The sequence below is a fragment of the Rhinolophus sinicus genome, chromosome 3 (genome assembly GCF_057876585.1).
Source record: "Rhinolophus sinicus isolate RSI-liver-muscle chromosome 3, RSI-T2T, whole genome shotgun sequence".
In the NCBI taxonomy this organism is placed as follows: domain Eukaryota; kingdom Metazoa; phylum Chordata; class Mammalia; order Chiroptera; family Rhinolophidae; genus Rhinolophus; species Rhinolophus sinicus.
The window spans coordinates 63794881-63819515 of record NC_142503.1 but is presented as its reverse complement, the minus strand read 5'-3'; the positions used below and the strand labels follow the sequence as shown (position 1 = coordinate 63819515).

General features: G+C 40.5%; 1 protein-coding gene across 1 annotated transcript in view; it reads left to right on the top strand.

The window, feature by feature from the left end:
* Nucleotides 1–16744, top strand: part of ELL2 (elongation factor for RNA polymerase II 2) — a 70911-nt gene extending 54167 nt beyond the window's left edge. Inside the window, exons 6-12 of the mRNA XM_019727992.3 lie at nucleotides 1260–1384; nucleotides 1545–1632; nucleotides 3462–4032; nucleotides 7101–7167; nucleotides 10596–10767; nucleotides 12760–12804; nucleotides 12898–16744. Of these exons, the coding sequence (XP_019583551.3) occupies nucleotides 1260–1384; nucleotides 1545–1632; nucleotides 3462–4032; nucleotides 7101–7167; nucleotides 10596–10767; nucleotides 12760–12804; nucleotides 12898–13014 (1185 nt within the window). The 3' untranslated portion in view covers nucleotides 13015–16744. The remainder of the gene's footprint in view (nucleotides 1–1259; nucleotides 1385–1544; nucleotides 1633–3461; nucleotides 4033–7100; nucleotides 7168–10595; nucleotides 10768–12759; nucleotides 12805–12897) is intronic.
* The last annotated feature ends 7891 nt before the right edge of the window (nucleotides 16745–24635 follow it).

The window sequence follows — 24635 nt, the reverse complement described above, 5'->3', positions numbered from 1 at the left end:
ATTTGTCAGACTGTAACTTCTTATATTTTTCATACTGACTTTGGGTCATAAATGTTGTTTAGCATTCAAATCCACCATAAATGAAAGTAGTCCATCTACTTGCTTTTTTTCTAAAGCAGTAACATTTCCAAAGTTGTTTTTCTATTCTCTCTTACATTCAAACATGACACTAAATTATATGAAAGAGTAAAACCATAATCTCTAGTTCTGGGGTGTTAGTATGTATAGTACTCAGGATAATAGAAAATCTAAGGATTGTTTTTATTTATTCCATTTTGAGAAATCTGGTTGTATCATATTAATTTATTTGCAAATTTGAATTTTAAGATAAGCCTACCATTTTCTACTTTATAACAACATTAACATTAGATTAGTATTCAGCTGAGCTTTGAGAACAGCATATATATTTGATAGTTAAAAAACACAGAAAGAGGTCAAGTTATTAAAAAGACCTTTCCAGTAGGAAATGACAGGAAGAATACCTTTCGGCCAGCCTTAAAAATAACTCTTGGTTTGGCACTTCAATTTGTACATTTGTGCTGGTAATGGAAGCTAGGCCTGGGTACTCTAGGAATTGTAGTTAAGGGATAAGAAAAGATTACACTGGGAATAAATTGGCTGGCTAATAACAGTAATTTGAGGGTTGTTTTGGTTTATGTTTCCATTTATCGGTTTTCAGGAATTTCAAGGACTTTGAATAAGTGGTTCTTCAGAAGAACCAGCAGCTACAAGGAGCAAGCTTAGCTATCCAAGAAAGTGGCAAACACAGTTATCAGAATCCATACTATTTATGGAGATAATTTGTGTTGATACTGAAGAGAAAATTTATAACCTAACATTTGGGCACTCTTGGGTTTTTACTTCATACAAGTGACCAAAGATTTTTACTGACTCAAAAGTAGATAATAATGAATAATGATGATGATGAAATTGATAACATAACTGTTTTGGGATTCCTTTGACTAGAAAAAAATTGTTTAAAAAAATCTTCCTCCACTTTTTGCCTGTGTGCTTACTATTTGATTAGAAATATGACAAATGCAGTGGGCCATTCAGGGAAAAAATTTAACTATGTATATAAAGTTTTAATTCCCCAAATGAAGTTGAGCAGCATTTATTAAGATCTGGCGTATGCAAAACTAGCGGTCCCTTTGTGGCCAATTGATATAATTGTTTTCAGTTTAAATCCAAAAGGTTGCTTGTTCTAGGTTAGGAAATAGCAAACAGTTCTAATGCTCTGTTTTCACACCATGTACCAGGTAGCCAATCTGAATCCTAAGGACCTCTCATATACCTTAAAGGATTATGTTTTTAAAGAGCTTCAAAGAGACTGGCCTGGATACAATGAAATAGACAGACGGTCATTAGAGTCAGTGCTCTCAAGGTAAGTTCTTTATTTTTTTCTTTAATAAATGATGCAAATAAGTAATTATTTTAGTCCTTGTTATTTTAGTATGGAGATAGGAAAAGAGAAGCAAGGGTAAGCTTTCTATTGTGATTCTGTAAAAACTGTCTCCATAGCTGAACATGTGTGTCCTTTACAGAAAACTAAATCCATGTCAGAATGCTGCCAGCACCAGCCACTCAGAATCTCCTGTATGTACTAGCAGAGACACTGCATCTTCTCCTCAGGTATTTTATGAAATTATATAATCATAGTCCTGAAAGGCGTAGGGGCAGTCTAGTTCATGCCCTCTGATTTCTACATGAGAGAACCCAGGCTCACCGCAGCTGCACAGCTCGCCAACCCGAAGTCACATAGCCAGTTCATGGCAGAGCTCAGTCCGGCATTCGGGGCCCAGCTGTCAGCCCAGAGCTCCCCTCCACTGCACAGCACTGCTTGTCAAAGCACATGATGTCTGCCTGCTTTTCCATTCTCATAGGTTACGTTCTGTTTTATGATTATCTACTTGCCCACTTATTCTACGTATCCAGTCCCGTACACAGTCTCAGATTATATAGGAAATTGAAGATATTTAATTTTACCTGATATATATAATTTTATATTCCAGGAAAATACTCTTGGGGGAGAATGTTTTTTAAATTAGCTAATAAAGAAAAAAATCTGCCGTTTTCATACATCTTTTCATAAAGCACTTTTTGATTAGATCCCAATCAGCATACTCCAATTCGACTTTAATCCAGTTTAGTGTCCCCCAAGAGATTCAGTTTATCCTGGAAAAAGGTGGGGAGATCCTGGATAGTGTCTGAGCTGAAGCCTGCGAGGTTCTCAGAGGGCCTGCCAGCCTTGATCTCGCTCGGTGTCCCGGCTCTTTGGGTTTGACGGTGGGACCGATCTCTCTCCCCTCCACCTGCTGACAACACGCTCCTCTCTCTGGACCCTCCTCCCAAGGACTGGGGAGACAGGACAGCTGTGTGGAGAGCAGTGAGCGTGCCCTGGGCCAAGGCTATTCACACGTCAGAAAATGTTAGTGACCTCTTGTGAGGCACAAGGAGCCACAACATCAAAGCCATTCAGCCCCTGCACGTCCGCTGTCTACAGAAGCCTCGAGGGCAATGGCAACCACCACGAGCCACTTAGAGTTCTGATCTTAGTGTACACTGGGTGCCAAAGCAAAGGCGCAGAATTGAAAACAGAATAAATGAATGGGATGATTCGCTTATTTGCTTTCAAGCTGAAGTTGAAGCCACAGTATTTTGTTGGCTGTATGCTTCATACTTTTCAACTGTCTGAATTTCCTGTTTAATTTAAATACTATTATTGTTATTGCTGGATTAGGCTAGTATTAGCGTGATTTAAATTTTTTTTTTGAAACAGGAATTCCATATCATTATGTGGCCTTATTAAGGCTTATTTCCCAACCCAGTGAAGAGATATTTAAGGGAGAAAAAAATCAATAGTATTTCAACAAAGATAAAGATACTTAGAGAAATTACTCTGAAAATGCTGGCTGGCTGTTCCCATCTTCAGGCATGTGAAATAATAAATGGCAGCCGAAATACTCATAACGGGAACATCTTAGCACATCAGAGGAGATTGAATAGGCGTAGGCTTATTGCCTTTTACCTACTCGTTACTTCTGACAGTGAAATGGTACAAACTGCTTCCTCCTCTCACTTAATATAACTAGGTCAGCCATGGGCAGCAGAGGAAGGAAGCCACCTCTATTTAATACTCTCCGGAGTGGGATAATTCACATAAATTGGCATAGTCTCTCAAGGAGCTTAGGGTGGGGCTGTACAATCAGAAAATAAAAGCACTCCAAGAAATACGTATTTGTCAGATTCTGCTTTTTTACATTAGACATGACAATTTATTTCACTGTTGTTTTTGTGGCTTGTTTGTTTGTTTTTGCTTAACCTTGGAGAAAGGTTTAATACAACACCAGTGATAAACTTAAGTGTAAATAAAATTACGCAATTGTTCTTGTAACCAGTGATGCATGTATTGAGTTTTAGAGCAGATTGGCTCATATATTTTCCTGTTTTTTCCCCCCCAGAAACGGCTTTTAGATTCAGATTTCATTGATCCCTTAATGAATAAAAAAGCTCGGATATCTCACCTAACAAATAGAGTGCCGCCAACGTTAAATGGTCATTTGAATTCCACCAGTGACAAATCTGCTGCAGGCCTCCTGCCGCCCCCTGCGGCAGCTGCCATTCCCACTGCCCCACCTCTGCCTTCAACCCACCTGCCCGTCTCCAATCCTCCTCAGACTGTAAATTCTAACTCCAATTCCCCTAGCACTCCAGAAGGCCGGGGGACTCAAGACCTACCTGTCGACAGTTTCAGTCAAAATGGGAGTATCTATGAGGACCAGCAAGACAAATATACCTCTAGGACTTCTCTGGAAACCTTACCCCCTGGTTCACTTCTACTAAAGTGTCCAACACCTATGGAAGAAAACCATTCAATGTCTCACAAAAAGTCCAAAAAGAAGTCTAAAAAACACAAGGAAAAGGACCAAATAAGGAAGCACGACACTGAGATGATTGAGGAGAAGGGCGAGGACCTTAAAAGAGAGGAGGAAATTGCCAAGCTCAATAACTCCAGTCCAGATTCCAGTGAAGGTATGTGACACAAGTATAAACCGACTTCACATGTAAATAAATGGGAAGAGGGGACTGTCATGAGTGTGAGGGCATGCTGTTTATAATTAGTAATGCTTTTTCACCAAATAAGCTACCGTTTAGTCGTTAATCTTAGTATTGTGTTTTTGAGCAGATTTTTTTCTTGCATTTTATAGCAGTCATTTTGGGTCTCTTTTCAGCCAACTGTTAAGCATTTGTTAATTTAATGTTAACAAAACATTCAATATTTGTTAGTAAGACGGTGACATTTGAAAATGACTCTTGTCATCCTCCAGAGACCCCTTTTGGAAGGTGGGCTTTTGTTGCTCTTTTCCGTAACTGTCATGGTGCAACCTCAACATGACCTATTAATGCCATTCTTGAACTGATTTAACCAGACACACAATTAGCAATAAAAATACTCATTTCCTTCTTTGCCAAAGAAACAGGGTCACCCTTGCTTTAATTAATATCAGCACAGGGGAAATGTCAAATTCTTTATAAAACAGGCAAGGTAAAATTACATTTGCAGGCCTGTGACGTCATCTGCACTCAGAGTAAAAGCAATTTGTCTTATGCAAGGCTGTTGGCGATGCGCTGGAGAGATTTTAAGAAGTTTTTTTTCAACTTTGAGAACACTGTTTTAGTAAACCAACATCAGTTGTTATTACTAAAATTAATCATTTCAAGCTTTTGGAAGCTTTAAAAGCCAAATAGCTAGAGACTCAAAGAAGCTTAAAATAATGTTTTACCTCTGAAGAGAAGTTAACCAGTAGAAAGACTGCTTCCCTGAGGTATAATGATCTTTAAAATCTAATGACAGAATTAATTTTTCTTATTTAAAAAATAAAAAAAGAGTTGTCCTCCAAAAGTTAATATCTTGCATGCCAGCACATCAAATACCCAAGCCCTTTACTTTGCATTGCTGTCAGTTTTAAACCCAGCATAAGTAAGCAAAATTCCCCTGGGAAAATACTTTAATGAATAGAGTTTAAGGAGTATGGTCTTTCTATAATTTGCCTGGAATACTGAAAGTCTATAATCCTTAGATTTAACTGACCATTTTCACCATATGAGAGAAGGTTCGATTGTAGAATACTGTGATACAGTGCACCTTTTTGACCTCGATTAAGTATATTGCATGTCAAAGCATATCTGTTGACATATTTAGATCAGTATCATACTACATTGTGGCCCAAGAGATAGGTGTAAGCTTTTGCCCTCAAATTCGATGGTACTTGAATTTGCCGGGTTAGGAAAAGGCAAGAGGTAATAAAACCTCATGTTCAGAGTTAGTAAACAGGTTGCTGCGTACACCCCACTGTCCACACTTCCCCTCTCCGGTGGTGGTCCTGAGTCAGAGGCTAGTGATGGCAGGACGGTATCCCAGTATGGGGAGGCCTTTTTAGAGCCCGAGGTCTGGAGAAGCAGACCTAGTCTCTCAGTCCTTCACTGAAGATATAGTACCTTTCAAAGACGATTGAGTTCATCACAAACTGAGGACAGATCCAGACCCACGTTCCCTGTACCTGTTGGAACTTATCTGGTGTCTGTGGCAACGGAGAAGCCAGGGACTGCACTTGATGCCTTTTCCTTTAAGACTCAGATTGTTGTAAAAACAAGCTCTTTGATCCAAATCTAAATCAAATATACTGTAGTCCCCCCTTATCCATGGTTTTGCTTTCCATGGTTTCAGTTACCTGCAGTCAACCACAGTCCAAAAATATTGAATGCAAAATTACGGAAATAATTCATGAGTTTTAAATTGTGCACCGTTCTGAGTAGTGTGATGGGACCTCAGTGTCCCGCTCCGCCCCACCTAGCATGTGAATCAGCCCTTTGTCTGCGTCTCCACCCTGTATATGCTACCTGCAGTCAGTCACTTAGTATCATCTCAGTTAGCAGACCGACTGTCGGGGTATCCCAAGGGCTTGTGTTCAAGTCGCCCTTATTTTACTTAATAATGGCCGCCTAGCACCAGAGTAGTGATGCAGGCAATTCAGATGGTCCAAAAAGAAGCCAGAAAGTATATGTGTATGTCTAGGGAAAAACATAGTACGTATAGGGTTTGGTCCTGTCAGCAGTTTTAGGCATCCACTGGGGGTCTTGGAACATATTGCCTGTGGATAAGGGGGGCTGCTCTGTGTGTGTGTGTGAGAATATGAACAATAAGTCCACAATCTGCATAACTTGTTTAGTGTGTTTTATCCTTTAAAATATTAAACCAAAAAACTGTCAGATATTTACTTTTGTTTTATATTGAACATGTATGTTTTGCCGGCAGGCAGGGTTAGGGTTTGAGTTATTACTTTAATTCTATTTTGAGTGACAAAAAAAAAAAAAAATTACCCTAGTAAAAAGTCTAATAAACATACCCTCTTTAGAAATGGTGCAGTCAAATAGAATGTTGAGGGATTTTACACACTTCCACAGCGTAGTCCTGAATGACTAGCAGTTTATCTATTTATTTGTCCTTTTAAAAACAAATCTGTGTTATTATGAGGGTCAGAGATTAGAGGAGTGTGAATCAGCATTCAGTAATAACTTGTTTTAAATTACTTTTAAGCCGATGGGAACACCTCCTCCCCAGGTCCCCTGTCTGCATACCAGAAGGGGAACAGTAAAAATACGGTGACCGAAACAGTCTGCTACCTGACTTCCTCGTCTCATCTGCCTTGTTTGAATCCTGTGAACAGTAGATGTTGATGTAAAGTTTGTATCTCCCATTGTCTGGCTGCATCTGCCACCACAGTCTTTGAATTGCTGGGCAGATGCCACAGCTGTTGTTGAGAGAATAGAAGATTGACCTTGGGCTGAGATGGAATTCCTTCATTGTGCAGACACTGCAGTCGCTGGGTGCTTTCAATGCCTGGCGTCAGTTCTGCTGGCCCTGGTCATAGGGCCTCCATTGTTCCCGGTCAATTGTATTCCTTGCTCACTGTTGCTTATTGAGATGGAAGAATATAATTTGAGGAAAAGTATTCCAGATGTTTCTGATCTATTTTAGAATTATAGGCATTTTATAACCATACTGTTTGATGAACACTTGAATTCTTTTTTCTCCGTAGGAGTTAAAGAGGGTTGCACTGCCTCTACGGAGACTTCTTCAACAATTGAACTCCCCGATTATTTAATGTAAGTTCAGATGTCTGCCAGTGGGAGAGGACTGTTTAATTTTAGAAAGTTTGCCAATTCTGTTCCCCTAATTTGCAAATCAGAAAAGTAAGAAGTTCCAGAAATAGAGTCCTGGAGCCACCCCTGCAATTGAAAGGCTGCCATTAAGCCTGCTTGTCCCCCATCCACCCTTGTCAGCTTGAGCAGGTTGTGCCTCCCCTTCTCTGAGCTCTGCTTGGTGGCCTTGTAAGTATAGAGAAGCCTGTCCTTTGTTCCAGGGCCAGGCCAACCATTTGATTATGAAAGATTTCAGGGATCTGACTCTTCAAAGCTGACAGTCTATCAATGCACAGTCATTCCCTGTGCATATTACTGATAAAGTGCTTAAACCCCGGCGGTTAATACAAAGTAAAGATAGATTGGTTTTTATTTAAATAAAGCTCTGCCATCAAATTAATTTTAAGAGGAGAGAATGGTAAAATTTGGTCATCTCTCTTTAGTACAGGTTATAATGTTTTTCTTGTTATGACAAGGTTTTAAACGCTGAGCTGGGGACATTTTTGTAACTGGTTATCACAGAAATTATAACTTGGACACATAATTCTAGCGTTTTTACAGACTCACAGTCTTCTATAGGAAGAAAATCATTAAGTTGCAAGAGCTGGAAAAATGGAGAGTGAAAGATCTGACAAACAGATCTGACTGTCGATAGCTTTAAAAATGAAAAACTGTGCTTAATAGTTTCAATGTAGAATGGAAAATGGAATCTGGGCTTGTACGAACATTTTTATCTCCATTTAAGCATCGCACGGTGGACAAAATTAAACTATGCTATTTAGTCCACCATGTCCTGTGAAATGTTCATTTCCAGAGAAGAGAACATTTTACATTTAAAATGTGTTACTTTTGCTTAACAGTAGTGTGAAGCTGTACTTATTGGGGAATGATGCAGCATGAAACCATAATGCTGGTTTTTCACCTCTTAACTAAAAGGAACCCAAGAAACCATGCTGAGTACTCTCTCCTGTGAGGTACTGTATGATTTTAGAGTTCTGTGGGGCAGCAGCCACCACCGAGTTGGCTCAGGAAGGGTCGGGTGGGGGACAGTACCTTTCCCCACTCACGAGGAGGTTCACCTCTCCAACTGCAAACCCGCTTCACCTTAAAAGTCCTGTGAAGGCAGGCACCCCCCTCAAATGACAACTGTAGGACTGTGTTCTTGTTTTCTTGTGATGGATTTTGAATTCCTCTTTTTTGTCATAGTGATATATATTGTTATGTATGACAGATCATGTGGGGAGACCAAAAAATAATTCTAACTTTTTCCCCATGGATTCAGGCTGTGTTTTGTCAGCCTAATCAGTTAATTCTGTATCTTAAATAAAATTTTTAACTAAACAGTCTAAGGATGGTTGCTACATCTGCTTCACTGCATTTCTATACGTTTTTCCTGTTCCTAGCTCTTTTAAAATCACAAAAGTACATAGGCCTATGTGATCGTTTGTTTAATTTATTTAAGTAAAAGCAATTTGTTTTAACTAAAAACTAGGTTTTATATGAAGAATTTTTTCTAAAAAAGGTGAGAAAGCATGAATTTTCAGAAAAATCACCAAAAATATAAACGTTAAACCTAAGTTGCTTCATAAGAAACCAAAAGACCATACTATAAAACCTTACTCATCAGCCTCTGAATAATTCATATTTAACCAGAGTATTCCTAATTTTTACATAAGAATATTTTTGCTACTTGTGATTGTGAATTATCCAAACTTTTAAAAATTTTATTCCATCACAGCATTAAGAGCCAACTGTAGGACTCACAATTTTTGTTAAAACTAGTAAAATGCTTTCATGAAAATGCCAGTATAATCAAATAATCTTCTATATTAGCAACACAACTGTTGGCCAGTTTGTTATTTTTCCCAAGGAATTTATTAAATGAAATGCTAAGAGTGTGGTTTGGGAAAACAGGATAAACATTTTGTATAACAAATTGAACCTGAGTTGTATGATCAGTTTAGCCATTTTGCTTACATATGCTTCTCCCCAGGGACCACTTTCTCCCCACGGGGCTCCCTGTGATGTACGGTCAGGACAGCCCATGCCTGGAGAGGACCGCTTCACTGTTGGCTGGCTATGTTTCTTTCACAGCAAACACACAAGCAGGGCAGCTTTCAATCAGCATACTACTACTCTGTTACACTTAGAAAATGCATCCTCCACAGCGTCTAACTCAGCATGAATAGAAATATTGATGGGAACATTAAGCTTGCTCATCGCAGCACTTTTCTCCCATTTCCACCCAGGCATCTCTGCTATCACATTTTAAATAAAGCTAGTCGGATTATCTAAAACCAGTTTGGAGAGGACTAAACCCCAAGGTTGTCCCACCGTGAAGAATGTTGGGTACCCCCTGGGTGCATTCTGAAGCTCCTGCCACCTGCCTCAAATTGCTTTGAAATCTCTATTTTATCTCCAGAAAGTCAAGGGAATTTTGCCATCCATGACAGAAGCAAGCACAGAGTAAAAGACCAGACCCTGATGTAACCCCCATTCCCGATCCACAAACAAATAATATTAACCCTGTTTTAATATGAAAGTGCTGTTTTAATTTACTTACACTGAATAAACCGACACTCTAGGGAAATGGCCTTTACTCACCTGGTCCCTAGAAGTATTCACACTCCGAAGTAAAATGGATTTGTGACATTTTTATTAAGTATATTAGACTAATAGTATAACACTGACTTTCGTTCTACAGAGTATGACATCTAAATGTTTCAAAATAACTAAAGAAATATACCTTTTCTTTTTTTTTTTTTTTTTTGTGATGTCTGATTTTAAAAACTGAGGAACAATTTCCCTTTTGTATTTTATGTATTTGCCTTGTCAGAAATGGGAGGAAAGGGGTAGAGGAAACACGCCGTAGGTGCCTAGATGACAGCAGACGTGAAAGGCCAGAAAATAGACTCCTTCTCAGAAAGCAGCAGGTCTAAGGAGAGCTTGACTTCAGCACTTAGTCACTATGTGACATTTTCCTGGTTTCACGTCATCCATCAAGTTCTCCTGCCTCCATGAGTCTCAGAAGAGATGGTTGGCCTCTGCTGCTAGTGTGATAATGAATTATTTTGGGTAAAGAAAGGTTTAGGAAGCTAGATCTATGTGAGTGTTGTTTTCTTTTCACATAGTTGTACTTGAATTCCACTGCCACCGTGTCTTTTTTACATTTACTCTCCTTCATTGAAACTCTTAAGCTCTTCTGTGGGATCATTTCACCTGGAAGGTCTCTGAAGGAGCGATGGGGCAGCTAACAGTGGCAAAGCACCATGCGATCTAGGGAAACGTGCGTGGATATAGTTTCTAGAGATTTGGCTTTAATCTGCAATTCGTGCATTATGTTTACTCTGTAACTACTCTCCATTTATCTTTTCTCTTTTTTTCCTTATTAGAAAATATATTGCTATCGTCTCCTATGAGCAACGCCAAAACTACAAGGATGATTTCAATGCGGAGTATGATGAGTACAGGGCCTTGCACGCCAGGATGGAGACTGTAGCTAGAAGATTCATCAGCCTGGATGCCCAACGAAAGCGACTTTCTCCAGGCTCCAAAGAGTATCAGGTCAGCATGTTTCTTCCCAGATGAACTGACCATCATGTTTTCCTTTCTGTCTCTGCCCCGCCCGTCCCCACACATCCTATGAGCCTTCAGAGCAAGTCTCACTGACCAGCCTCTCTGCCACTTTTGGCTTTCATTGAAAATTAGCTAGGACTAATACTGGAAATGGTTATCGAAAATAAGTCAACACAATGAACATGTTTTTCTGCCAGTGGAAAAAAATAACTTTTTTTATATAACGTAATATGTATAAAATATGTGACATATACATTTACTATAATGTGTATCAAGAAAAATACCAAATACAACTAAATAGGGAAAAAATGTTGGATTTGGGATTCATCGAAATACTTGATTGCATTGCCAACTCAACTCAGACTACAATTACCCAGAATTGCTATTTCAAGAAAATATTGTAATTAATTTTTTTTAAAAAACCTCAATCCGGCACAGAATAGGGAAAATGCAGACATCGAATATAAAGGGGGCTTAATACCACAGAGGTTTCAGGTTTAAGTGAAGAAGAGCTTGGCGCTTCCAGCTATTCCAGAGACTGACATGTGTTAACAGGCATTAATCTGTTTTCACCCCCTTTGAGTGGTAATATTACTCCAGCTTACAAAGAGCAGTAGAAGCCTGACCTGAGTATTCTCATAGTTCTTAGCAAAACTGACTAATATAAACGAATGTTTCCCTCCCTGTGTAGGCCAGATAACTCGGTCACACCTCACAGGCATGGATGGCGCCTCCATCCGGCCCACTACCACTGTTCTGACAGGAACCTCAGTGAGAATGGATTTTCCCACAATGGGGAAATCAGCTTGAGGGCACCTGTGCCCTAGAGATTCCTTATGTCTTTCAGCAGTGGGCCTGATCTCTTAAACAAGCTGCCTACAATTAGAGGAGATTTTGCCAGAGGAGTTGATGTTTCGGGTTGCAAGAGGTCGGTGATATGGTGGTTTCAGGGTTTTTTTCTATATAGTTATTTACCGGTGTACTATAATTATATTTAAAATGTAATTCCAAGATTGCTTAGTGGTTAGGAGCAGGTTCTAGAGCTAGAATGCCTAGATTTGATTCCCACCTCTGCCATTTAATACCTGTGTGACCTGGAGCAAGTTACTTAATTCCTCAAAACCCCCATCCATAAAATGAGGTGATTACAGAATTGTGCAAAATAAATGTAAGCATTTGGAAACTGCTTAGATCCATCATACCTCAGGTTATATGGTACATAAGGCTTAGCTGTTTTCCCCAGCCACCTAATTTCCCTCCCTACAGGCAATCGGTAGTACTGGTTTCCATTTATTCTTTCATGGGTGTGGGTGTGTGTGTGTATGCGTGTGTGTATAAGATGTATATACACAAGCAAATTCACATATATACCATATGTAATTGATTCTAAGATGTCATCAGTTATAAGATACATCATTGTCTTATGTCCCAGTAAGTTAAACTATGATACATTATTATTTATCAGATTTCATTCAAATGAGAAGAAATGTATATCTTAGAAGTAATGAAATTCTCAGAATATAATAATATTCTATTTCCCTCCTTTAAACAAATAATATCAAACTATATAAATGATTCTGCACTTTGCTTTTTTCACTAAACAATATAATGCATCTTAGAGAATTTTTTATATATGTATATAAACACTTTCCACCTTTTAATGTCCTTTTAGTAATCCTTTATATGCATTAGTGGACACTTAGATTTCTGTTTACTGTCTTTTGCTTTGTAAACAGTCCTGCAATCAGTAACTACACCGTCATTTTACTCAAGTACAAGTAAATCGGAAAGAAAAGTGTAAGTGCTGAGTCAGTTTTGCATTTGCTATTTTCATAGCAGTTGCCAAATAGCCTTCCTTAAAGATTATAGCAATTTACATTCCTGTCATCAGTATTTCCCACACACATGCCAAATGTGTGTTGGCTGTTTATATTGAAGGGAAAAAAATTCACTTCTGATTTCTAATTTTTAATTTTGTAGAATGTTCATGAAGAAGTCTTACAAGAATATCAGAAGATCAAGCAGGTAGGTATCAGCACTGTTGGGATTTTTTGACATATAGTTGGGAAGTGTTACAAATTCCGCAACCTGATGCCTCACTGTTTTTGTCATTCGCAGTCTAGGCCCAATTACCATGAAGAAAAATACAGATGCGAGTATCTTCATAACAAGCTGGCTCACATCAAAAGACTAATAGGTGAATTTGACCAACAGCAAGCGCAGTCATGGCACTAGGACTCTGCTTGACCAGAAGATGTGAATAAACTGAAGCTTATTTATTTAAAATTCCAAATGAGTTACTCTAAGATTCTAAAAAAAATGAAACTTTGCCTGTTAAAAGTTTCTGTATTTGTAAACTTGAGTTACCTTTTTTTTTTCTTTTTACTTTGCTTCCCTGCATTTTTGAAGCTGCTTTTTCTGGTCCTTTTTCCCCCTCAAGACTTGTGTTTGTCAATAGAAGTAAATATTTTTAGATATTGGGGATCCAGTATCTACACTTCAAATTAGTTTTTACTCCCTTAAAAAAACTTGTCATTAGACATGATTTTTTTAGATATTGGGGATCCAATGTCCATACTTCAAAGTTATGTGTGTTAAAAAACAAAAAAAAAAACAAACAAAAAAAAGTAATGTGCAAGGTGAAATGCTTTTGGATAAACATAAGCCTATTTTCTGACCTTTCTTAATGCAAACTCTTTGCCTTAAATGGTAGAATATTTAGAAATTTGCACAAAAATACAAAAAAATGAAAACATTGTTTTGGAGGGTTAAGAAATAGGAAGGTATATAAGTATGTATAAGTATGTACATGTGTATGTACAGGCTGACCTGATCCAGAACAGTAAACCCGCCCTGCAGGTTAACCCCCCATTGCAATGGTTGCCTTAAGGTGTTTGCTAGTTGTGTACATAGTGTGGTGAATCGTTAGCTACACTGCTTCCCACCTGACTGGGGCAGTGGGAAGCACACTGTGGCCTACCAGCGTCTGAAAGCGTGTGCGCGACCTGTGTGTGCAGAGGTGGCGTGGATGTGAGCGTGCATGAAGGAAAAAAAGCTGCTACTTTCAGTAGGCCAAACGCTCAGGTTAAACAACTGACGAGTGTTACTGTAGGGTTTTTTGTTGTAGTTTTTTTCTGTCAAATTGCTACTTCTATTGTGGAAGACAAAAGCATTTCCATTTCAACAGTTTGTCAGCTTTATTATTGGGCAAAATTGATACGTTATGAAAATGAAACAGATCTATAGTTTTGGGGCAAAATTATAAAATTAAATGTGTAGGTAACCTATTTATATACTGCTATAAAGTATTTTTTGAAGAGAGATATGCAAAGAAGCTATTACTTACATGAAATGTATATTTAAAGTTTTTTTTTCATCCTGGGTGCCAGGAATATAAAAAAGAGTGGATATATTTACCATAACATACTGTGATTCATCAAACAGCACAAACTTTCATTTCATGGAGTTTATCTGTTGACGTTGATTTAAACTATCACTTGTTTTATCATGTGGGAACATAAGTTATGTCAAAAATATAAGGATTTTGAACTAATGTTGATTCAAGTTGTGTTGTCTTATCGTATTGTTTTTTTCAAAGTGCTGCCAGTTAAAAAGGGAAGCATTATGTTTACAAATCTGTTTTGAAATGTTTGCCAAAATTTTGGTAGTATCTTTAATAAAGATGTTTGTCTCCAGCATCCAAAAAATACATAAATAACTTTGTGTGTATCCCTGTAAACCAGAAAATGTTAGTATCTTAGAAAACCCGAGAGAGCATGTAGATGGACTTTTCTCTTAGGAGTTCTTCTAAAACATGAACTGGAAAGAGTAGATAATACAGTAAAAGTATACAAAAGTATACAAAGCCTGAAACAAGACCCCGTGCACCATAACTTTACTGCGGAAATGAGATTTCTCTGTAGCATGGACTTCCTAGGAAACTCTATTTCTTTTACCATTGAGATCCCGTGGTGCTCTTCCTTTTACCTCAGAATTGGCACAATCATTATTAAATGTTCATTGATTTCAAACTTTCAGTTGAAAAAAAAATAGGAAAGGAAACTTAACTGGGGGTAAATTTGGTCCTCATATTGTTGTGGAGTCTGCTGAAGGGTTGTCAGTAGGTAATGACCTCACTGTGTTCTTTCTTGGACATCTTGGCCTTTTAATCAAAGACTGTGTACTGCTGTTTGCTATGTATGAATGGTGTTTCTCAAAAGCAAGGTACTTGGACCACTGACGTGACCCAAATTAGAAGCTCTGGGTATGGGGCCCAGGTATGCACATCTCATACCTTTCCTCCAGGTGAATTTTGCAAGCTCAAGAATGAGAACCATTGACTTGGATGTAGTGCTAAACTGTAGGTCTCTACATCTCAAAGTCCTGAACTAAAGTTGGACTATTGGCTTTTTTTTTTTTTTTTTAAAGCCCGTCCCTGTCAGCAGGTACAAATCACTTTTCCCCTCTACATAATGTGAGGCCCTCTCTCAGTTGTTTCACTGCCACCTCTTATTTCGGAACTTTTTACAAACAAGCCTTCCAGTTGTTCACCCTTGGAGCTTCTACCCACCCACATCAGCACATCTTCTGGTTTACAAATTGGGTAATAATAGAAGCTGGAGATGCTTTACAAAAATCCAGCATTGCACACCCGTAGATTTGACCACCAACCTAGACAAGCCTTAATTTAGATGTTTGTTGTGTACATTGGGCAGATCTTTACAAAATGTGTATCAGTTGCAAATCTGAGAGCCGTAAATCTCTGAATTTGCTATTACCTGAGGCTGCATCTCTTTTGAACATTGGCATAAGCCTGTTAAATTATTTATAATTATCCTTCATCTCCTACTGCTGTATTTGTAGCTACTCTCAAATAATTGCTGCAGGAATGGGTGGCCACTTAGTATCAGCTCTTCTGTTCGAAGAATTTAGTTTTTTGAGAGAGGAAGTGTAAAATAGCATTGTCAAGATGAGAGAATGAGTTATGTTGTTATATTTTCCATCACATTTCATCTAAAATAATTTAAGGCATTCTTGAAGATTTTTACCACCATCCATAAATTAACTCTAGATTGAATGAGCAGCTGATTTAATACAAAACAAAAAGAACACTAACTAGATGTGGTTTTGTTTTTAATGTGAGGGTTTGGTTTCCTGTCTTGTTGGGTTTTATTTCTCTTGGAATACTTTACAGGGTTAACTGTTGACTCCAAATAGTGCTAGATGTTCAGTGTTGGCTCTCAAAAGTATGATCAGTTTGTATCATTGCTCCATGCAGTGACTATACAATTTCAGTATTTTCTTTCATCTCTGATTGATCTTCTAACTGTTCGAGTTTCCTTTTCCCTTAAAGTATTTCATCTTATTATGTAAAACAAATGCCTACTTGCACGTTGGAAGCAACATGTTGAAATGAGGCTTAGACACAAATGGTCCCTTAGCTCCAGCCCTCTGCTTGGTTGCCCTGTACTTTCCATTACTTCTTTGCTGCCGGCACGTGGCCAAAACTCTCCAGCCAGCTCATTGTCTTTCCGACAGTGTGAGTGTTGAGTCATGTATGCTTGGTATATGCCTTTCCTACTTTTGAGGTTCTTACAGTTTATCACTTGCCAGGGTGTTTCTAAACCCTGTTCTTACACGTACTGGATGGGGGAAATTGTAGCCAGCACTTTGAGAGGAACGTTTAGGGGAAGGGTAATAACTGACACTACTAAATGAAGGCAACAGAAGGTGTTACCAATGTTCTTTGTAACCTGAAAACCGAACAAGGCTGTGAGGTTCATTTCAGAATATTTTGAAGTGTTAAAAAAGATAGATCGATGCTGTTTCTCAGTTCCAGCCAAACCCTGTTAGGACTCTCGAAGGAAAAATGTCACAGGGGCTTTCCAGCTGTTACTGAGCTCAGCAGCTATGGTGGCCCTTGTTATACACCAATTTCAGTTCAATAAAAATGTTAACTTTGCAATTCTGGTACTTGTTTTTCTGTTGTCTCATTTCAAAGCCCTTAAGTGTGTCTTTAAAAACAACAACAACTCCACAACAACAACAACAACTCCATTAGTGCTCTGTGATGCCCTAATGTAAGTGATCTTCCTGGGACAGAGAGATAACTTATTGGTGACTCTAGAAAGTGGGAGCAGGGTATCTGCTCTAGGACCTTCCTTGCCTATTTTATAAGTGTCGGACATACCCTCCTGAGGCAACATCTCCTAGGGGAATGAACATAACCGTATAGTTAGCATTTATTGAGGGTTTCCTGTGGGTTACACACTTTTGGCATGCATTGTCCCATTTTTCCTCACCACAACCCTACTATACCCATTTTATAGGTGAGTAAATTGACGCTTAAAATGTGAAGAAACTTGCCCATCACATAGTACTTAAACCATGGAGGCTGGCAAATCTGATCTCTGTGTCTGTTCTTAACCACTTTTCCAAAGTGCCCCTCATATGTTGGTACTTGGTTAGAATAATCTTCACAGAGTGACAATTCTGACAACACTACACAGGATAGAAAAACTGTTTTGATTCAAAGGAGATGAGAAAGTGAGGTTTGGGGATGATGTCTAGTGGGTTATTCTGAGTTGATTTCATCAGAATTGATACATAAATTTGAAGGAAGGCCAAAATACTTTGAGAAAAGGTATGTTTTTCTTTTTGAATGTGTGCAGTGTTAACAGTGGGCTATTTGAAGGATATTGGGGCAGTGCAGGTAGAGTCTTGGAATCACACCATTTTCTCGTCAAATAAAAAGGCTGTCTCACTACAGACTAGCACTAGGAGGTATCCCATCTGAATTAGACATAAGGACATTCTCCTAGCTGAATCCTTAATCTCTAGTTTCTACAAGTTTTATGAAGGAATAATGGAGGAGGAAAGGACATAAACCTCAGTTAAACATTGGCATTACAACCTAGAATGTTTAGTGCCAGCAGTGACTCGTTAGGTTTAAGAGGTCTCTCAAGGGTGAATGAGGTTCCTAATGTTATAATTGTGGCAGCAGCCTTCCCAGCCCCACCCTGCAGACATTTAACATTGTATTTCTCTTTCAACACCTTTTCTTAGCTGCAAAGTGAAAATATGCCTTCTTACTGGTATGGAAGAGGCTTAATTATTGTTTGTAAAACACTTGGCAGTTCCATGAAAAACAGCTATCTAAATTATTCATTATCTGCTGAATGCAATAGGGGGAGTGTCACAGCATTATTTTTCAGGTGAGAATAGGTCTATTTTGACTGATTGCAAAGGGGACAAAGGCAGAGAGAGGCTTGAGGTTTCCAGGTGGAGCTTGGGGTTTGTTTTATTGAATGCTCGGCCTTCCCGTACCTGCTCCACTGGTTTTACGTTTCTAAGATGAGGCCGGGAGGCTAGCAGAGGCAGTAGGTGGCTGATACTTTATGATTGCTTAATTCTCAAGTTGGGGTCAGAATTCTGCTGCTTGTGACAGTGGAGATGTGTCACTTACAACTCTTGCTTGTTTAATTCAACTGGCCGGCCAGGCTGGTTTGTCTTCCTGTAATTAGATACTTGGTACAATGTGGGCATTTGTTAGATGGATGATAAAAATTCCTATCTGGGTCTACGAAATGCAGGAGAGAGCTTCCTAAAGATGAGCCCCCATAATTGGCCACCATGTTGGAGTTCTAAAGCTGGGGCTTCTAGAAGAATGACCAACTGCCTTTCTACACTTCATGGGTTCTAATGGCCTTACAGAATTCCACTGTGGTCTAGATCGCAGCGTGATCTACCCGGCCAGCCCCATCTGCCACTCCCACTGTCCACACAGCAGGCACACAGGCCTGCCTTCAGCTTCTCCTGTAACCCCTGCGCCTCCTTTCTCAAGTCCTCAATCATGGCTGCCCCTTCTGCACCACCAGCTCTGCCCTCCACGCCTCCCTCACTTAGCTGAGAACTCCTTGCCCTTAAGATCTCTGCTTGAACATTACTTCCTCCAGGAAGACTCCTCTAACCCCTCAGACTAACTCAGGTCACCCTGGTATATGCTTTCATGTTATGCGTGTCCTCTGTGGCATTTATTACAATTATAACTAAACATTAGTTGTATTATTACTAATTAAATAAGTTCTGTGAACGTAGAGACTGTCTTGTTCACTAGGGTGTCCCCAGCTCCTAGCCTCGTGCCTGGCACGTAGAAGGTACCCAATAATGATGTATTGAAAGGATGAATGAAGCAGGCTCTTCATGTGTGTCATTTTTAAAGTTCATGTGGCCAGAGGATTTGGATGAGTGCAGGAGTCCGCTGGATCATTCCCTGTGCCTTGCCACTGTATCTTGCCAAAGTCTTGATTTAGGTATTTGTCACCGATGGCAGACTGACCTTCCTTGGGGAATCCCTTTGCCATGATTAACTTACTGGCCACCTTCAAAGGGGACATCTCTTTCCAACATTGGCATTTACCCCTCGAGTCACCTCTGGAATATGAGCACCTATATTGGTCTATACTGGTTTGGAATATAGAATGAAACGGTTTAAAAAGTTCCTTTTATTACTTGTCATAACTGACAGATTCTGATTTTATTTCCTAATTGTTTTTGCAATAGCTTTTTTCTTCTCAACGATGTGGTGAGGACAGCAACCTAAAGATCGTGTTGTATATCATTTCTCCATCTTCATTAAAGCATCTCTAGCCTGACATTTCTTTAAATTCAGTTTGTGCTTTTATTGACATTTATTGTATGCCTAGCACTTCTGTAACTTCCCAAGCGGTAGATATTTTGAGGATAATCGAAGGACTTTGGCAATCCTGTAATGATGGCGCTAATGGAGCCCATCCACAGTATCCAGAACAACTGCCTTCATTTCATAGATGAAGATGTTTGAGTGACAGCCCACGGCAGAGCAGGATGAGACCCCAGGAGCTTACAGACTCTTCCTGGGGAGGGGCTGAGAACAGCCCAGCAGCCGCTACTGGGAAATGACAGACACAGGGATTAGTGGTGAAGTGCCCAGCGAGACGTGCCATTCACAAGCAGTGCAGGACATGGAGTCCAGCCTGACAGCGTGGCGTGGAGTCCTGGTTCTGCCACGCAAAAGCTACAGACCGTGGGCAAGTTTATAAAGCGCTCCAGCATCAGTGTCCCATTCATGAATGGGACAGTACCCACCTCAGAGGGTTGTGATAACGTGTATGTAGAGCGGTGCATGGCACCTCGTAAGTTTTCTACGCGTCTTTTTATCGTTTGTTTTCTGATTTTTTTTTCTATCTTTTATTTTGATTGGAGAGTTTCACAGTAATATGCCTAAGAAGCAGCCATCCAGAACTGACAACCCTATTGGGTTAATTTAGACTTTTGCTTAACAGTGATTAAGCCCCTATGGTAGATTAACACAACCGAAAACATTTAAAAGTCTCTGCTCTCGATTTTCTATGAAATAAGTTTTCTCTGTGAATCTGTTCAAGTACCACGTTAGCATCCCTAAATGTCATGGCTACCAGCAACTTAGAGTGCTGACTTATGTGTTCCAAACTTGACCACTAATATTCTATCAATTCTCTTTTCCAGTTGTCTCCATGGGGAGAGTTTTCAAAAGAGCTTTGTTTTCTGTGAGCTTAAGTGCTTCTTGCCACCTAGTTACTAGAGGGAGGTTGACATGGTTCTTTTCAGGTAAGGTGCTTTGGGAAAAAGTCTGCTGTGAAAATGACTCTCTTACACCTGTAAGCTTTTCCTTCTCCTCTCAAGGACAGTGTTCATTTAAGGCAGCCTTGCCAAAGGGGTGCCAAGAGGGTCTCCGGGGATCTCGTGGCCACCTGAGCTGCAGAACTCTACAGCTGAAAACAGCTGTAAGGGGCCACTTGGGACTGTTGGCAAAGCCACCTCCTATCCATGCTCATCCTTCCTTCCTCTCTCTCTGCCTCTGTTGACAAGTCTTTATTGCTGTGGTAACCAATTATCACCACCCCACCTGCTCCACCCGTCTCAACTCACTATTCTCGCCTAAATGAACTACTATAGTTCCTCCCTTCTGTAAGTGAGCATATCTTATCATTTTTCCTCTGTCTTTGGTTAAAGATGACTTGGCTTAGAGATAGTGAGAAGGCCAGTTGAGAACCAGGGACCTGCAAGCAAGACATGAAAAGTTTGGGAAGTAAAGCTGAAAAACACTTTGTGGTGTAGAGAGAAAAGAATGGAATGTGGAGTCAGTCCTACATCCTGGGTCTGAGTCCTAGTTCTGAGACTTACCAACCTGTGACTCAGGGCAATTTGTCTGAAACCCTGGACCTTCCTTCCATCATCTCTGACAAATTAGGATAATACCTACATACCACGGTTCCGTGAAGATAGTGATAGTTACACTCAACTGGAGGGACTGAGTGGAGCACTCGTGAAGTGACAATGTTGATTCTCACACGTGCCCCTACAAACCCACTTTGGTGGCTCTTTCTCCGTGATGAAATCTCTGTCAGGTCTCATAATTCCTCCACAACAGTGACTCCAAAATGGTACGTCCTACGGTCAGTTTTAGCATAGGTCTCATTTCCGTAACTAATAAGGCTAGTCTTATATAATAGTCAAGACTGAAATGCAATTGAAATTAAACTTGCCCCCCATCTTTCAGCTTAGGCCTGCTTTAGGCTGGAAGCCAAGTGCTTCTTGCCTTCCTTCCACCACTCAGTGTCCCCCGGGGTGAAGGAACCAAAGGTAGGGAGGAGAGATAAGGGACAGGAAAGGTCTTATTTGACAGCACCTCTGAAATCTGGCCTTGGCTTCCTCTGGGCATTGTCGGAGCCCTTCCTGGGTGCCTCAGAGGGCGCCCTGCTCAACTTCTCGAGCCTCTCAGGATGCTGCAGCCTTCCAATAGCACCCCCCCACACACACTTCTTCAGGCAGGAAGCCAGTCCCTTAGGGCCCCTTGCTAAAGGACTATGGCCAACATGCCATCTAGAGGTGCCCTGTCTGGTCTTCCATCCATCCTCCCACCCCAACCATAAACAAAAATAAGCACTTTGAGCCTGCCACCCATGAGAGTGTAGTGACTTCCTAAGTGCACCCTTGACTCTCCTGTAGGGTTGTTTCTAAGGCAGATACCAGCCCCCTGGATACCCCAAGCTTCAGAAGTCACAAGTCAGGTTTCTTTTTTTTTTTTTTTAACACTTCATTGAGGTATGATTGACATGTAAAAAGCTGCACATATTTAATATATATGAAACCATCACCAACATCAAGGCCAGAAACATATCCATCACCTCCCAGTTTCCTCTCCTTTAATTATTGGGGTGTGTGTGTGTGTGTGTGTGTGTGTATGATATAAGCATACTTAACATAAGATCCACCCTCTTAACAAATTCTAAGTATCCCATACAGTATTGTTAGCTACAGGCATCTTACTGTAGAGTGGCTCTCCAGAACGTAGCCTGCGTAACTGAAACTGGTACCATTTGACCATCACCTCCCCATTTCCCCCAGGTCTCAGCCCCTGCTGATCTCCATTCTACTCTTCAATGAGTGGGACTATTTTATATTGCACATATAAGTGAGCAAATACATTAGTGGTCTTTTCCTGGCTTATTCCATTTAGCATAACATCCTCCAGGCCCATTCATGTTGTTGCAAATGGCAGGATTTCTTTTTTAGGCTGAATATTAATCCATTGTGTATATACAGAGGGTGCCAAAAAAATGTATACACAATTTAAGAAAGGAAAAAAGTCATGTGCATGCATATTTTTTGCCCTCCCCCACACGCCCCCCCCCCCCCCGTATATACATACGCCACATTTTCTTTATCCACTTATCCATCAGTGCACATTACGGTTGTTTCTATATTTTGACTTTGTCAATAGTGTTGCAATGAACATTGGAGTGCAGGTATCTCTTTGAGAACAGAATTTCAATTCCTTTGGATAAATATTCAGAAGTGGAATTGTTGGGTCATATAGTAATCCTATTTTTAATTTTTGGAGGAATTTCACACTCTTTTCCATAGTGCCTGCACCAGTTTACATTCCCACCAATAGTGCACCACGTTCCCTTTTCTCCACATCCTCACCAACACCTAAGAGATCTGCATAAAGCTGCTCTCGTGAGCCCGGGGTGAGGGGAAGCACGTGCTCAACTCTACAGAAGCCTTGTGATTTACCACCTCGGCTGGCTTCTCAGCGTCGACCCCTTATGCCAGTGAGGAGCCAGACGGTAAGGGGAGCAAAATCGGGATTTTTTTACAACCTCCAGTGTAAGCCCTGCATATGTGGTCTGGCATATTGCTGTATATTGTGAGGGTAGATGGCATTCATTGTCTTGTGACTTCAATCGACGCTGTCAGAAAGAGTCCTGTGTTAAACCCTGTTACATACATGGTGAATTTTCAGTCATCCAACAAATAGGTATGTGTTTCTAGGCCAGTTAGTGGGGATATATCATTGAATAAGACAAATGTGAGTTACACATATTGTTCAATTTGTTCGATTCCAATTGTGGTAAATGCTGCAAAATAGAAGGCTCTCCATGAGAACGAATGATAAGGGGACATATGACTGGGCGAGTGGGGCAAAGACTCCCTGGGTAAATGGCATGGAAGCTAATACTTGAGGGATGAAGAGGAGTGGACGAGAGGAAAGTGTATCAGAAAGAGAGAACATGTTGGAAAAGCCTTGAGAAGAAGGCACTTCGCACTCACTGAATACATGTTTATCCAAATCGTTGTTCATGAACTAAAGCCACTTGGGGTCTTACTGTTTTGTTCTTGAGCTTGTTCCCTCCATTGCTGCTTTACCCTCACTAAGCATTTCTGGGGAGAGGAAGCCCAGACGAGCTTTCCTCCTGAAGTCCAGGAACGTCGGGTTATTGCCTTATTAGAGGCATTTTGGTACTTGGGGTTCTTATATGGTAGCCTTCTCATGATGCTAATAAGTTCTGAGGAAAGTTTCCAAAATAGAGAGATATCCGCTTATCAGCCAGTCCATCTCCAACTGGTCCGTGAGCTTTCACATGGGAAAGTTTGAGCAGGGGAGGAACAGTGACTCCTCTTCCCAGAAACTGGCGAGCTGCCCACCTCCCCTGCGTTGGAGGCTGGTGCAGGAGGCATGCACAGAGAGCCAGGACTGGCTTGTGCCCTCCGCTGGTGGAGGTTTCTGGGATTATAGGAGGAAGTCTTAGCCGCATAGCTAGAGCTCTACTGCCAGAGGCAGTTTCTCTGTGAAAACAATAAAATAACATCTGTACTATTAAAATGACCAACTAGCTCTCGTTGTTGTCAGCCACCAGGCAAGCCCTCTGTGTGCCGTGACTCCAACTAGGTCGTTGGTGGGCAAGCAGGAAACCGAGACAAGAGTGGCGAGAGAAAGATACCAGAAGTCAGAGAAGCCGAAAAAGAGTACTCGTGGGAATGAAAATGAGCAAAAACAGGGAAGAGAGGTGGCTATTTTCTTCTTGGAGACCGCTTTATAACATACAATGCTCTGTGCCTTTTCCAAGCGTGTTCGCACATGTTCTCAACTGGTCCTCCCTTGATTCCCTTTACAGCATGAGGTGGGGAAGCCCATGGAGAAGAAACAGGCCCAGAGGGGTCACTGTTCTCAGCACTGGAACAAGAATATAAATCTTGTCACTCTACTGTACCCTTCTTCCTAAGGGACCTGCTGCCAATCCCCAAGATTTACCTGTTTCCTGCAGAGACCCACTCACATTCTGCCTCCTTGAAATTTAGATTTTGGTCTAAGAGCAGTGAAGTTAGTTCCTATTTACAGGAAGTAAAATCCCCCCCCCCCCCCCGCTCCCCCATCCCCACCTGTCCTCTGAGCCAGGCATTCCTCATTGCCCTGACTTCTGCAACCAGGTAAATACTTCGGTCTGCTATGAAAATGCCTCTTTTTCTGCTGACACCACCCTTGAGTTCAG